Source organism: Leuresthes tenuis, unplaced genomic scaffold, assembly GCF_036924035.1.
Source record: "Leuresthes tenuis unplaced genomic scaffold, fLeuTen1.0.hap1 SCAF_19, whole genome shotgun sequence".
Taxonomy (NCBI): domain Eukaryota; kingdom Metazoa; phylum Chordata; class Actinopteri; order Atheriniformes; family Atherinopsidae; genus Leuresthes; species Leuresthes tenuis.
The window spans coordinates 14054846-14071319 of NW_027325373.1; the positions used below are offsets into that span (position 1 = coordinate 14054846).

General features: G+C 36.4%; 1 protein-coding gene across 1 annotated transcript in view; it reads right to left on the reverse strand.

Annotated features, from left to right (window-relative positions):
• Positions 1–3141: 3141 nt before the first annotated feature.
• eng (endoglin) overlaps positions 3142–16474 on the reverse strand; it is a 39645-nt gene continuing 26312 nt past the window's right edge. The window contains exons 6-14 of the mRNA XM_072371444.1: positions 14414–14582; positions 14216–14318; positions 13786–13987; positions 13442–13608; positions 11491–11724; positions 10823–10883; positions 6679–6789; positions 6536–6583; positions 3142–6458 (exon numbers count right to left, since the gene is read on the reverse strand). Of these exons, the coding sequence (XP_072227545.1) occupies positions 6337–6458; positions 6536–6583; positions 6679–6789; positions 10823–10883; positions 11491–11724; positions 13442–13608; positions 13786–13987; positions 14216–14318; positions 14414–14582 (1217 nt within the window). The 3' untranslated portion in view covers positions 3142–6336. The remainder of the gene's footprint in view (positions 6459–6535; positions 6584–6678; positions 6790–10822; positions 10884–11490; positions 11725–13441; positions 13609–13785; positions 13988–14215; positions 14319–14413; positions 14583–16474) is intronic.

The window sequence follows — 16474 nt, forward strand, 5'->3', positions numbered from 1 at the left end:
GTATTTAGTTTCCAGGCTCACTCATGTCATTGCTGAATCCTTACCTCACCTCATATTCCATGTTCCAGGTCTTGTTTGTCTGTGTCTCGTCAGGTTTTGCCTCTTGTTATTTAGAAGTCCTAGTCTTGTTATGTTTGTTTTTCATGGTTAAGATTTTTTTTGATAATCTGGCTCGATCCTTTTTTCCTGCCTTTGTCTTTTGTTAATAAATCAAGTCTTTTTGAAGTTCCGCATCTGGGTTTTCCCTTTTCGCACCACGAATCATGACATGTAGCATATTACATCCCCTGTTAGATATTCAAGTGTATCAATACAGAAATTTGCAAGTTAATACAAATTTGTTCACTGTTCTCGAAGACGCAACATAAATCCAAACAAGTGGGTGGAAAATTCAAATTTCTTAGATTTTAAATTACAGTGTAACATTGAAGATGATGACAATCATATCAATGTTTTCATTAGGTTTAATCAGCATTAAAAAACATGAACATTGTGTTTTCATTACCTCAGAATTTTTGTACAGATTCTTAATCATCCACGTTATGGGAATCATAAGTGCTTAAACAAAAGGAAACTGAACTCCTCCTTGGTTTTTGAAGATGTTTCATCTCTCACCTGAAAGATATCTTCAGTTTTAACTGACTGATGGGAAATTTAAGACTTAAGTCACTGTTGGGACATTCTCATATTGAGAGTGTGAATGTTCCATTAAGAACAAGCAACTTATATTCAATGATTCCATGGATTGCCTCCTTGTCATCTGCCCTGTTGTACAGCTATGATTCTACAGTGATCTGGAAGACAAGCCAGCTCAAGTGCACGCCCTTTGGACGGTAAGATGCCAGGTACTCAATTTGTAGCAATTGCTAGATGTCACTACATCCTACAGATAATACTTTTACCAACTCATAGTTCTTTAAAAGGATCCTTTATGTATTTCTGTTTTCTGAGCAGGAATATTTGAAGCACTTATGATCAGTCAGTGTTTTACCATTGGTAGACATTGGTCAGAGCGCTCTCAGTTTTAGCTAAACTAAAATCTACCCTGAGGAAAGCTATGAGAATAGCATTTTTGTCGTTTGAAACTAGGAAAACTTAAATGTCCTTGCAATTTGAGCAAACAAAAACTGCTGTGAAATGTGTGGGGTTGTTTACAATTGCTTAGTCTACTTCAGGTATCTTATAAGTACCACAAGCATGATGCAAACTAAATTAATTTAAATGGAATTACAAAATAGATGATAAATTATCAAGATGTTATACTCTTATTTTCTGATGTTAAGCAAATTCATGTGACTATTTTAAGGAATGTTAGTAATGAAAGAACTACAGAATGCAGAGACACACAATAGCTATAGTAAGCCATTTTCCCAAGGTTTTGAGGAATGTGCTCACAGAGGAGAGGATGTTTATATTTTCTGTATCTTGCTTATTGATCAGATTTTACACTTCCTGCTATTAGGTAAAACCAAGACCATCAGAAATGACCGATTACATTTAACAAATTAATTTTGATAAATGAGCAACAAAGATCTTTTCCCTTTTTTTTTTTTTTTTTTTTGATAGTCTCTTGGCAAACACAATATGTCTCTACTGCACTTGAGCCTTGTAACATACAACATGCATAACTGGGAACTAACTCCTTGGCAACAGTATTTTTTTCTCCCTTTTTCCAGAAATACATTATTTGAGCTTACAACCTATCACAACACTGATGTATGTTTCTTTATTTACATATGAATACAAATACCTCATGATTCTGTCAAGAGAAAAGGGAAATATTTCTCTCTTACCCACACACACACCTTGAATTTACAGAAAAGAGCTATGACTACTGGTTGTGCCCTGAGGCAATTGTTTTATGCTTTATGCATAGCCTAGATAACACTTTTCACAGAGCATTGTTTTGCAGACAAGAACAGATTTTTTCCTGACATGCAAACAAACCAGCAAATGCACACAGACACACAAAATGTGTGCAATGCAAGGCCAAATACTTCCATGCTCATAGATGGAGATGAGGGCACTCCAAAAACAAGTATTGTGTGCCTTGGCTCCAGTCCTGAAAACACTGAATAAATTTGTAAAAGGAATACTTGAAACCTGAGGGAAGGCCCCAAAAAAGAAAATACCATTATTTCCATTATTTTCCAAGACAATAAAGGTTATGCATGGCTCATCATAACATCATTAGAGAATGGTGTTTTCGAGTTTTTATGCTCATTGTTTTTCAGGTCAGTCTTAAGTCAAACTGTCCTGAGCCAGAAGAGAAAAGACTACCTTCTATATAATCAAATATTTGAGTACAAATCAGTAAAAATGTTTTTCTGTCTTCAACACCTTGTCATTCCATAGGTAAGAGTAAAATATACCATTATTTTACTCTTCATATGTGACATTATCATATCATTGATTGATAATAAGTGTTTTTACATTGTTTTACCAAGATGAAATTATTCAAATGAATTTGTAGTTTCATCCTTACATTTTAATGTCTGCAAGAAATACTTGTGAACCAAGTTTTAATCGTGTTTGTTGGAGTATATGCAACACCGCTAACAACGTGCTTATGAGACACCATGGGGATTTACTGTGTTCCTTCTGTGGCAAATTGTGAGTCCTCTTTGATTAAGATTTAGTCAAACCATGCCACTATTTTTGGTTTGAAGAGTAATTGAAATATGTGAGAAGTATGTGTTTCTAATATTGCAGCACTAATGTCGATGTCTATCAAGGACTAAAATGCCTATAGGAGACATTGACTTCAACACAAGCAAGACCAATGCCACGGTATCGTACAAAATGTGTGAGATGAATACAAATTCTCTTTTGACTGTGTCTTATTGAACAATATTTCTGTTAACCTCTCAGGGAAATACAGCAGAAATGCATCATATCCTTTCACAGTTCCTACGATTTCAGTGATGTTATGAATATGTGTCGGAGTGTGGAGCACTGTTTGTCTGGCTCTTTATTCCATGTCACTGCTCTGCACAGTGTGCTGCTCTATCACTCTCTGATATTGCCTTTCCAGAGAAATCCGTGGTAAACTCCAGGGAGTTTGCCATTTCAAACACTACAGTGCATAATGCTCTAGGTATGCTATGAGGGTATGAGAAACACATCAAAGAACACAAAGAATGTCTGTCAAATTCATTTTATTAAATGTTTTTAGAAAAAAGGACACAAATTTGCCAGACAACATAGAATATGGCCTCAGTAGAGTGCTGTCTAAACAAACAGGTACATTTTAAATGGTAAAAGGCTGCCCACTTTAGCACAAAAATAAGACTGCTTCCTATACTGCAGGCTTAACAAGGGAATTAATTGACAGCCTGTCTGAGTTCAGTGTTCAAACAGGCACTGGGCCTGCTTTAACACATGCAGAACAGAGAATGCTGGGCATACAGAATAAGCACATACCTACTTAATGTCTACCAAATCTGAAACTTGAATTAAAAAAACTTCATATACGTTGCTGCATTTTCACAATTTTAAGGGTGGATGTATTTTTCTAAGAGAGTGTGAATATTTGTCAGGGATGCTGCTCTCTGGTGGGACATCCTGTCTTTGGAATTCAGAGTGGACTTCCCAATCACACCCACTGAAGATAATACAATAAACACGACACAATGTAACAATATCAGTTCTCACAGATATGCTGTGTTTTTGGACTAAAGGGGAATTTTAGGGCAAAAGTCAACAGGGTTTAACCAATATATGAAATCTACTGTCCTTATCATGTACTGTCTGTGACGACAGTGGAATCAAAACTCAAGACTATACACTATACAAAACAAATCCTGTGCCTTGATCAGGAATTGCCCCAGTGCTTCAAATACATTATGAACAAATTAGGTTATGAAATATTTCAAAGTAAGAATATCATAAAACACTTTTTAAAAAAAAAAGACATATAGACATTACATACAAGGTAACATAATCATATTGCACAGATACTCAAGTGGTAACTTGTACTGGCCCTCTTTATTTTGTCTGAACAAAAATGCACAAAGAAAATCAGGCATGCACTGAAAAAAAAAATGCACACGCTCATACATATTGAAAGACGGGGGATTTGCTACATATCTCATATACAATGAAGAGACATTTTGCAAATGCAGTTGATTTGGCTTATACTGGAAGGTAAATAAATTAGGCTATTTTAACAATCCAAATCTGAATAACGAATAACTAATTGAACTGTGTATATAATTATATATATCTATATATCAGTAAAGTAGTTTATCACATATTGAAGAAAGGTTTTAACATCACAGTGCTTGTGTCTTGTTACAAACTGTTTTTTCTGTAGCTTACTTACAGCACAAAACCTGATGGATGATGGGAATAATCTTATTCTTAAGAGAGATAAAACCAAGTGGCAGATGTGTATGTGTGTGTGTGTGTGTATGTATGTGTGTGTGTGTATATATATATATATATATATATATATATATATATATATATGATGGAGTAAAAGGGTAGGACAACACCCTCAGAGTCTAAATGCTGGTTGTGGATTTAGTAGGCAGACTTCTGATCAACCTCGTTGTATGGCAGGGATGGGGATGGAGAGGAGTTGGACAGTGCAAAAGTCAGTCTGAAGGCCAAACAACAGATCAGAAGTGACCAACAGGACAGGGATGCCCTGGTTGGCTTAAAGGGTAGAAAACAAGATGACCATTGGACCACTGTGGTGACATAAGAATTATTGATGAAGAGAATCTGACAGTGTGGCAAATAGGACGGTATGAAGGATAACAGAGAGAAAGCCCATATGCCAGGAGGTAAGAGCAGATGTTTCTTGACAGATTTTTACTGAACTATGACTCGCTTTTCTAGAGAAATAAAAGTTGAATGTTGCGGCGATACATAACATCCATTAATGATGAAGAAATTCATCCCCACTCATCTATAATTACAAAGTAAAGTGGACCAGTAGGGCCTGGTTACATTCTGAATGAAAATACATGAGGAAGTAAATATGAGGAAGCAGGACTTAATGTCAAACATTGATCTTTAAATGTATGTAGCATACAAACTACTATATACTATAAAATATTCTTGTCTGCCTTGTCTACCGGGTGAAGACATGAAAATGCAATGTATTATGGTTGTTTTGTAAGTTTCCACAGGTGAGAATTGGTAAGTAATGGTGAAGACGTTGGATTGTCTCTGGTGAGAATGGATATTGTGCAGAGGAAAAGTACTGGAATTCCACCTTGAGACTGGTTATTTTGGGAGAAACTATACCCTGTGGACTGTATAACTGTCTCTTATCTCTATGAATAAGTGTGATATCTTAACAATTGTTTGGAACATCATTACTGGCACATTACTCAGCTGTGAACAAGGCAATACATCTCAGCAAGAGGCATTATACAATACAAAAGCTCATTTTAATAATTAATTCCTTCCTTGATATTTTTAGAATGGTTTTGTTGCGTTATAATGAATACAGTATATTCATATGTAATCCCAAAAAAACACTTGGCAAAAACAATAATATGACAGCACTAATGCACCCACTGAAGAGCATGAAAATGACACCATAACTTCGTTTTGTGAGCTACCAATGACCCACAGGGTCACTTTAGCGTTAACATTTAAGTGGCAAATAATTAAAGACAATTAAAAAGGAACAAATAATCAATTCACCATTGAAATCTGGTTTTAAGTTCCAACTTAGCCCCAGACTTCTAATAATAAGAGGTAGCTGTAAGCATTAACCTTGAACTCCAATTAATACAAATACCCCTGGAAGTGAGCACTTCATTGCCTGGTCAGAAATCTAAATATGTACATCTTTTCAGTCCCCATGATGTTCTTGATGTATTCATTTAACTGACCTAGCCAACAGCCCTTTTTCAAAGTCTGTCTTTTGATCGTTTTGTCTCCTGTTTAACTGTTATTGTGCTGCCATCACACGCGCACAATTCACTGAAAGGAATGCGGTGAATTTCCTGTTAGCTCTTGCGGGATATGGTTTGTTTTTCCTGTTGCTGGAAGCCAATCTTTTTATTTTTTTTTACTCTTGGCCTCTTTGACTTCCTGACAAAGAGTTTGACTTCACAGAGGCTGCAAAGGTGAGCATCAGAGGATAAAGATTAGACTTTTGTTGCCCATCATCCAACCTTCCCCACTCACAGCTACAAACTCCCAGATCACATCCATTTCAGACGTGGTATGTCAAAGACATTATTTGTGCTTTCAAAACAAGAATTTAAAGGGGCCGTGTGGTTGAGAAATGCTTGTTGAGCATTAAGATAGAAAAAAAGCACAAAACTCAAATAGATGACTTTGCTGGACCAGCTGGTAGAAAGTTCTTCAAATTCATGCCATGCTGCTGGTCGGTGTACTTTGAGTGCTTCCAATGCTAGCATTGGCGCTGCTGTTCTCAGAGGGAGATGGATTGGTAGAAACAGGTTGTCGCTTTGCTCTTGAGCAGGGACATCCTAAAGAAAAAAGATACAAACCAATAAGAACCTGATACTGAATAAAGAAAAATGAGAAGGAAAATTAAATTACCCACCAGGAAGACTGGCTGCAGTTGAGCTCATGTCCAGGCTAGATGGGTACCCTGCATAAAACAGAATGAGATATTTTTAAATCCAGAAAATAATCACGATAGATCTATATGCAAGCAAAAATTATATATCCTTATATGACATTTACCTGTCTTAATGTTGATAAACCATAATGCTCCAATAAGTAATACTCCAATAAGGAACCCTCCAAAAGCAATTCCAAGAACACCAGATAGGTGAAAGTCAAAGCACGGTGTAGCTAAAATGCAAAAATAAAAGAACAATGTGTATCATTTATAGTGAAACAACAGCAACAAGTTTCATCCTAACACACTGAAATAAATCTGCAGAAGAGTGAAATATTGACATGTGACGTTAAATACAAAAGTGAGCAGAAGAATGATGGTATAGCTTTCTAAGAGGATATAAACTATATCTTAGTTTAGTTTAAGTCAGAGAAGAAGGATTTCTGTTCTGAATTCATCTGAATTCACTATTTAAGGGAGGTGAGCCACAGTTTCCTACATGCAAACAAATTAAGGCCTGTTAATGATTCCCGATTTGAAATAGCACACTCAAGTATGAAATCATTCAATGATTTTGATTTTAGCGCAATACTGTGAAAATGTACAAAAAAACAAATATATTTTTATTACATCTTACCCAAGTCACATTGAAGAATTTTCTCTTCCCAAAGACCAATAAACTCAACTGTTTCATATGTTATTTGTATTGCAGCCAAATATAATTCTGCACACAAGAATTCTTTGACTTCCACATAAATCTTCTTAACTTAAGATGCCGGACTCTAGCTGCTTTTTGTCCAACCCCATTGTCCATTAATTAGATTTTTTCTAAACACAAAAGACCACCATTCTTTAAATGTCTGCACATTAAAAGCAGTTTGTGCAGTAAATCATGCTCATTAGCACGCAAGTTTAGATATCAATAAAAATGTAATCCCAACCAACCCAGCAGTGTTCATGAATGCAGAACAACCTAATTGAAAAGGTTCCATTTATATGGAATGATCTTAGATTTTTGTCTGGTGAATATCTAAACAAGCTTGATGCAAATACCTGCATTGTGTCTGTGTCCAATTGTTTAGCAGCAAGGTGGATTTTTTTATGCTTTTGGTTTGTGTTGCAGTCAGTGGGATAAGGAATATGTCTTACACAAGGTAATAACCCTAAAAAGACCTTAACCCTTTAATGTCCTCCACTGTTTGATCCAGCACATTTTTCACTGACTTTGCTGTATATTGTAAAAAATTTTAAATTGAAAGTAAGCCTGCCAGAATATTCTCTAGCACTCTGTCTTAGGTATGTAATGCTCAAAGTAAATATATATTTGTAAGTCGCTTTGCACAAAAGCATCTGCTAAATGCATAAACATAAACAATAATCCATCCATTCTCCAAACCCACTTCATCTCATTCAGAGTCATGGGGAGGCTGGAGCCTATTCTATCAGCCATCGGGTAAGAGGTGGGGTACACCCTGGGCAGGTCACCAGTCTAACGCAGGGCCAACACAGAAACAAACATCTACAGTCAATTTAAAATCATCAATCGACCTAACATGCATGTTTTTGGTCTGTGAGATGAAGTCGGAGTACCCAGAGAAAATCCATATAGGCCTGGTGAGGACATACAAACTCCACATAGTAAGGCCCCGGCAGGGATTTGAACTTTGAGGTAAGCATTTCCTATGATCATATGGTCATATCTCAATCATAAAAAAAGCACTGAATCCTATTATTCTCGCCCCAATGACCTTAAAACGTGCAAAATAACACTTCCCCAGTCCTTTTTTTCTGAGTGCAGACATTAAGGAATTAAAATCAAAAGACATTACCTCATGAGGCTTAATATTTGGCTGAGGTCCTCACAGTCCCCTATCCTAGATAGAAAAAAAATCTGTGGACAGACCTCCAAAGAACAGTGCATGCAAGACCGTCCGAGATTCTCACAGAACTAAAAGCCTTTTCCAGGAAGAATAAAAGAGCCAGATAATTAAATATTTTTTGTCAATATTACATAAAACTCTGAGCAAATGGTTATAAAACTTTCTTTAAAAGCAGCTCTGACTGAAAACATACAAATACTCAAACTCGCTGAACCCTCTGACATTCCGTATTGTGGAGCAAGCATATTGTTCTGGCTTAGCAAGGCCACATTTTGTTCCATTCTGCGTGATCTGGGGAAGCAGTGAATGGATTTCTTTGACACAGACATAATTTACAAATGAACAATTTAGCTATGACAGATTTTTTTTTTTCCATTTGGGAATTTACTCAATCTTTTTAAATCCTTGAAAAATGTTCCACCAAAAGGTTTCTAATTTGGTTGGTATCTGAGTCAAATAGCCTGTCAAACTGTTTACTGACTTAAATTTCCCCAAAAAGGTGAATGCAGTGTGGTCCTGCTGAGCTACAAAACATATACACACAACTGTTCAAAACCATGTAAGCTGTCAGAGGTCCCCAACAAAACGGAGTCAGAGCAAATTGGGCATATTTCCATTCTCTCCTCCCTTTTCCACCTGTAGAGATCCTCCCACAAGCATCCAGAATATTTGCAAGAAACTAATCATCACCTGTGCATGAGTTTCTCTCACCTGCTGCCTCCTGCCTCCTGGTGGAACAAGCTAATCTAAGGATTGTACTCAGATTCATAAAATACTGCCCTACTGCCCCAAATTACAAGGGGCAGAAAACACTGATGTTTAGTAGAAACTTACCATTACTCTCCACAATATATCAATTTGAATAAATATCATTGTATATGGTAATTCCAGATGCTATGAGAAGTTTCTAATATTAAATCACAAAATATTTCGCCCAATATTTCAGTCCAACATTGTATATATAACGTTTTATTTAAATTTTTAAAATGAAACAGACTAAGACTACATCAAACACAGCCATGCAAATTGATTTAATAATAAAGAATTATCACCTGAAATAAATCAACCAGAGCACCGAAACAGTGACATCCTGTGGGCATTTGTGCTGACAGCATTCCAGGCAGCAAAGACTAGTTTGTTGATCTAACAGCGAGAAACATTCCTAAACCCTGAATGGGACATAGACATCCCAGTAACTTGAGCAGGCTTTCTCTAGAGGCTTGTTTTCGCCAATCCGTTACTGTGTTAGTTTGCATAAGTGTGGCTTTGACAGCAAAGCTGAGTAAACAGGAGCAGGAAACAGAAGCTCCAATGCAGGTGGGGAGGACAAGAGAGACACCAGGCCTGTGACGTGAGTCCCTACTCTCTGTATGAAAACTACCAAACAGGAAGGAATATTGAATGGAGCACTCAGTCCTGCCCAGTAAAGGCTTGCAACAGAATGTAGTCTGCTAGTCCTCCTTATACATATATACATATGTATATAAATATATATATACTAACCTTTGTATCTCTGTTACTGGCAATTGAATTGAATCCTGTAAACAGAACTACCAACCGGTTTGTTACAGTAAAGGAGTCGGGAGAACATGAATGGGTTTTTGAGTCAGCCTAAAGTAAACCGCAACACTCATATTCCAACCTTTGTCTTTCTTTTCTACACAGAAAAGGAACATAAGGGAAGCTTAGGAAGCTTAGATCATAAACACATCCATTGTCAGTTTTACAAAGCAACATTATGCATCATCCCTGTTATACATTATCTGCTTCCTTGTCTCTTTTTACTCAGACAGTGAATCATCTAAAATTACCAACATATCGTGTGTGGAAACTACTCTTTCTTTTAGTAAAGACATATTTCCTTATTTGACTCAAATATGTTGATTAGTATCACAATAGCACAAACCTCATCAGTGCCTGTGTTTGGACAGCAGCATAGCCTGAGCTCTTGGAAACACAAAGGACTTCACCCCCCCACTCCTTCCCCTGAGGGCCATTATGTCTGATTGTGGCCACAAGGTCAGCGCACAGACCTTCCTAAAGAATTAGGCCCTGCCCTGCAAACGCGTATGGGCTTCACTGCATATCCTGAGTTTACTGCTATGACAACTGCCTGAGCAGCATTCGGTTTGCGCTGTAAGCAATAATAGGAATGGAAATTATAGCAGCAAGCAACTCTTTGACAAAACACTAGACTAGCAATTAAGTCCTGAAGGCATAAAAGGTAATTTAAAAGTTTTAGTAATGTGACTGAAAGATCACAGAGTTTAGTGTTAGAGATTTAATTATAAATCATTTATCTTCAGAGAAAGAGTTTGTGAAAAACATATTTTAATTCATTTTGAAAAGTAACTCATGTAATTCATGTATTAGAAACTAAACTTACTTGATGGTGGCAGACATGCCAGATCCAGCTTCCTCCTCACCTTCCCTCCATCTGCACATTGCTAAAGTAAAAGGTCAAAGGGAAAATTTTATCAATACAACCAAAGGGTCATAACTACCCTTCTCCCCCCAATAAAAATGACATAACAGCAGTTATTCTAGCTATTTCAAAGTGGTTAATACACTACGGTGCTGAAGTACTTTATGATGAAGAAACCTGAAATGTAATTTCATAGTTACTCATCTTACTCATATTCATCAATTGACATGATAAAGGGTCTGGGACTGATTCTAAGTTTTTTGCATTTGCATTTAAAAGAGGCTGCTGTGAACCAAAAACATGCTGTCGATGGAGTGAAACAAAACCATCCTTAGGCTACAAAACAAAACAAATCCAAAAAGAGACAGCAGGAACTTTAGGAGTGGCCCATTCAGTAGTCTGGTACATTATGAGAGAACTAATCCCCAAGCCCTTTATCCAATTAACATATAAATACCTTCAAATTGAAGCTGAAAGTCTGCAGTTTAAACCCATATTCAATGTAAAATCTTGAATTTTTTTTTTTAAATATACATTAGCTGTAATAACATAAAATATGTCCCTGTTCAAATGTATCTGGGCATTATGGTACTGGAACAGCAAAATCAATCAAATAAAAAAAATCCTACGTCTCTATCGCTGCAAAGTTTGACAGAACATTCCAGGTCCCATGTGGTGGATGTCAGCCCTTGGAGCTGATCTAAGGAAAAGCTGAGACGAGTGCTGTTGGGACAGGAGTTTAAGGAGCGGGTCTCTAGAATGAAGGGAAGCTCTTTAACTTCATGGCATGAATCCTTGGAGTGCACAGAGCAGTTGGTCACCTTGATAGCCAGAGAAAAAGGCCCTAAAAACTGCCCTGAAATCTAAAGGAAACAGAGAAGAAATTAAGTAAAAGACAATTGAAATGAAAAAAGCAGAACAGTCTGTTAAATTGGCTTCAGTTGATTATGGTTAGCCATTACAAGTGTTTGGGGAAAAAAAACTGTAAAATAATGCTGAAATTTTTACCAGTAGAATATATTAAACAGAAAGCCTTTTGACTGCTGTAGGACAAGCATATTGAGACAGTATTTTAATATGAAATCCTTAAATATTTTATCTGCTGCCATTCATAATTTGTAAGTAGTTATTAAAGACTTTTAAAATCTAATCTATTGTGGACAGCCTACTTGATGGGAGTAGCTGGAGAGATGATATAAGATGGTTTGGTTATCATCTTTTTGGCTTTCCTCATCACAGCACGTTAACAGGTAAACTGCAGGGACCAATGCTGTTATTATCCCCTATTATCCACTTATTATCTTCCATGTGGTCTGAATAACACTGAGTATTCTCACTTCGGCTGGACAGAGAGGTCAGCAAACAACGCTGTGATGCTGCATCTTATTAGGTACTCAGAGACCGTCTGATAAAACATTTCAGCAAAGAAGTGACAGCATTGTCCAAACATGATATCATTTTCTGAATTTGCAATAAAAACACCAACTCTCACCAAGGATTTCCATGGACATATGATCCTTCAGTCATCCCCTCTTTTTAAACTCTCTATTTCTGAAGCCATAGTTAATTAGACTCTACTCTTCTAAATGTACAAGAGACAGTATTGAGACTGAGCAAATGCATTTGTGTGAAGAAAAAAGACACTCGTACAAATGTGTGTTTTTTTTAATACAACTGAGTCACAATTTCACACCTTTGTGAAATGGTAGTAATGAGATGACTTTGATACATAATACTAACACCTGAAAGTATAGCTTTATTCATACTTAGTTGATACATTCATGCCATTTATGTGTTAACATTGAAATTATACATATGCATATGTGACTGTCGCATCATGGCACGTGGTGAACTGCTCTGGAATTTTAAACCGGTGCATATTTGTTAAATTTAAGCATGACAGAGATGTGCAGGATAATTTAGATTTCTTGCAGGTTTGCTGAACTTAAAACTACAAAAAAATTAAAATACAGAGGAAAACTATGCAAGAGCAAAAGCTATGAAACCAAAAAAAAAAATAAAGTCTTGTATTTAAAGTCTTCCAAAATATCTTCACTGACATTGAGGTTTCATTTTAAGATGAATTTGCTTTAGAGTTACATGTATTTCTGTATTGAATATATACTGCATGTATTTGAGTTAGATATTAACTGTAAAAAAATAGAATAGAATAAAATATCAAATACAAAGGCAGAGTTATCTAAACTAAGAACTGGAATATTTTTGATGGTCACCTAAGCACATTCAGACTGAAACGATTTTAACTCACAAGGACTTTTTTTTCTAAAGCCTGCATTTGTTGTGTAACACTGGCTATTTAGTTCAGTACGCACCAAAGACATCCAGCCATTGGCCAAGGTATGTCTGAAAATGTTTCAGTTTGGCACTATTTCTTAACCCTGATATTAATAACTGCCAGGCCGGTGCTTATGTAGACTTGTGTGCTGTGTGAATTGGTGAACAGTGTAAAACAGTCGAAGTGGTTAATTAGACCGATCAGAGCACCTATCAAATGTGAATAAATTTCAATTTCATTCAGAACTAAATTAAATGCAAACTCAATAGTAAACAGATTCTTACCTCAGCATAGATTCTCTTGTCATGCTGCACTTTGGTGTTGCGGTCCAGGGGTGACCTGTAGTCTGGTGAGGGGTATAGCTGCATCAGCAGACTTTTCTGATGAGGGGATTCAGTTGTCATGGGAATGACTTGGTTTGGTACTGTTTCCGGAACTGAGGGAAAAGTCTCTAAAATCAGTTAAAATAATGATGTTAATTGTTAATATCACTTTTGTCGATATCCCAGAACATTCATAGCTTTATGTACCATGCATTAAGTGTGGGTTATGGGATTTTGAAATCCTCAATGTATTTAATATTTTCTTTTGTTTGTTTAAGTTAAAAAAAAGGAAGATGTGTACTTACCTCCAAAGTTGTACAGTGTTCCAAGAACCAGGTAAATATCTGAGTTCTTTGGTTTGATTTCAGTGTAGCTGGTGAAAGTATGGGCTTTAAAATGTTCAAAAGCCATCCTTTGTACGACCTCTGCTTTGTCATCTTTCAGTGAACCTTTATATGAAGGTGGGAGTCTTATTGAAAAGTAAGGAAGCATCATGTAATTGTTGGACTGCAGACAAAAAGAAGACAAGTTCAAATAAATTAGGTTGTCTTGTAGAGTGAGTATTTAATAATAAACTTCATTTTATTATTAGGAAAGCTTGTTTTGTGCAAGAAATAATAATAATAAAATTGTTTTATTGAGCTAGACATGTCACTTTGACAGCAATGTGATGACAACAAGGTAAGTCCTATTAGGCCTATGTATTGGACTACTGGAGTTTACATATATACATACACCAAAATGTCCAGATTGTAGATTGAGGATGGTCCACGTGGTGCCCTGAGGGCCTCTAAAAAACACGTTGGTGTCATTTCTTTCTATGAGCAGGGATACGTTGCTGGATATAAAGAATAATAAAGAGAAAGTTTGTCAACAAGCAGAGCAAAAAAATTAAAACACGAAATGCTATTTCTTATAAAAATCCATTTTTACCAAATGCCGAAATTCTCTGGGATGTTGATGATATGAAGCTCAGGTTTACCGGTGTTCTGCTGCGGGGTGCAAGATTTTAACAAGGAATCTGCTTCAATCTTAAAAAAGCTCTTCTTCAACACATCTTCATTTTCAAGTATACAGTTTGAAATGTTCCTTGAATTGGTTCCTGTAAAACATACATTTGTCCATCAGTGACCATTAATTTTAAGCCATACAAAAATTTACATAAAGAGGTCTTTGGCTCATTTCCAAATGATCAAAAATGTCTAATAAGTCACATCTATTTAACGTTGATGTCTCAGTGAGACTGATGCTGAAAGAAACTGTTTTGCTGCAGATATTAGAGCTGATATTTCAGTGTACAATGTTTTGGTGGCCAACACTGCAGAGCTAAGCTGACACACTAAATGATTGGTCACAAAGAGAAAGAGACAGACAGTTACCAAAAAAAAAAATTTGGCAGGTGATCTATCCCTGTCTATCACAAGCTTCACAAAGTAAATAGGATGCCATAGCACGGACTAAACTGTAAAGAAAACTGTCATTGCAGAAACATTAATAACCTCTTTCCTGTTGTGAAAGGTGCTTTAAAAGTGAAAACACCATGCTCAGCTCCAAAACACTAAGATATAAGTTTCCCACAGTACCTTACATGATATCATTCCAAAAAAGCCAAGCAAAGTGACCTTCATGAAAAACACGACAGCATATGGAATCTCAACTCGTCGGTTTAGCAGATGAGTGCAGGGTAGTCATTTTAATTAATACAAGTCATTTCCTTCTTGTACCTGGGTAACTATAATTTAAAAGTAACTTATAGAACATTGTCTTTCACACAATTAAAAGATTTCAATTAGTTTGAAGTCACACTGCTCAGCAAACCTCCAGCTAAACAACACACTGTTGTGTGCCAGTGCAACCCAGTGACTGAAAATCATCAGTAGTTTGAATGTTCTTTTAAATAGGATGGCCACAATATTCTACTGAGAGACAGGACTGTTCAGTATTTATCTATCGCATTCTGACTTGGGGAAGGACATAGAATTGCAACAAATCAAACTAAAAAAGAAACAACCAAGAAAGGGAAAATAGAAAAACAATGGGACAGTGGACGTGAAATCAGCGTCACAATCACTTTTTTCAGCCTTACCACTGTTCATTTCTTTCATTTCATTTCTTTCAAGCCTACGTCAAAGCTCTGCTTTGGCTCATGCTGCACTGAGCATCCCACTGCTTTTCCTGATAGCTGTAACATCTCATGATATCCTTAATGTCCACATTTTACTCAGCCATGACTGTTCTCTTTAAATTATAATGACTTTGTGCCTTCATCCTCAGCATCAGTGGTCAATTGTCCATGGCTTCCCTTTCCAAATGTTCTCTCATATACTATGACATCTCATTAACAGGGAAGTTATAAATACATATATATATGTGTGTGTGTGCCTATAAGTACGTGTGTGTATAATTTTTTTGTCTTTCTCTTTTTGTGCTCTATAAACATCTGTATTGTTTTTTGAGATATTGGGCATGCTATAGTCTTTCTTTGTTGGACACATGGCCGTTGATAGTGCTCAAAAGGAAAAAATAAATAAATAAATGTTTAGAAAATGTCCATTGCCAGAATATAAAAAGGTCAATAACATCTCCAAATGTTGTTGTCTGTCAGTAGCATGACTCCACAGAGGAAGGTGTATACATTCCTGACCGCCAGGCTTGTGCTCATGACAGCATGGCAGAGTGTAAACAATAATGGTTTCCTCTTTGGCTAAATTCTAACTTTAGCTTTAAACTTATTTCTATGAGCTATCTCTGTCGGGCTATGAGGAAGACGAGTTGCTTTCCTCTCTGTCAACAAAAATCCATGGAAGACTTGTTTAAAGAATGACTCACATGCTCAGCTCCCACTTTCTTTTCACTCGATTTGTACTTGTTCTCTGTCCTCTTGACAAAATGTAAATCTAAGACCCTGAAAACCATCTTGCTGAACGTTACTCACCGGAACTAAAGAACAATGAGAATTGCAACAGATGGATGCAGTAAGAGCTGAGACAGTTA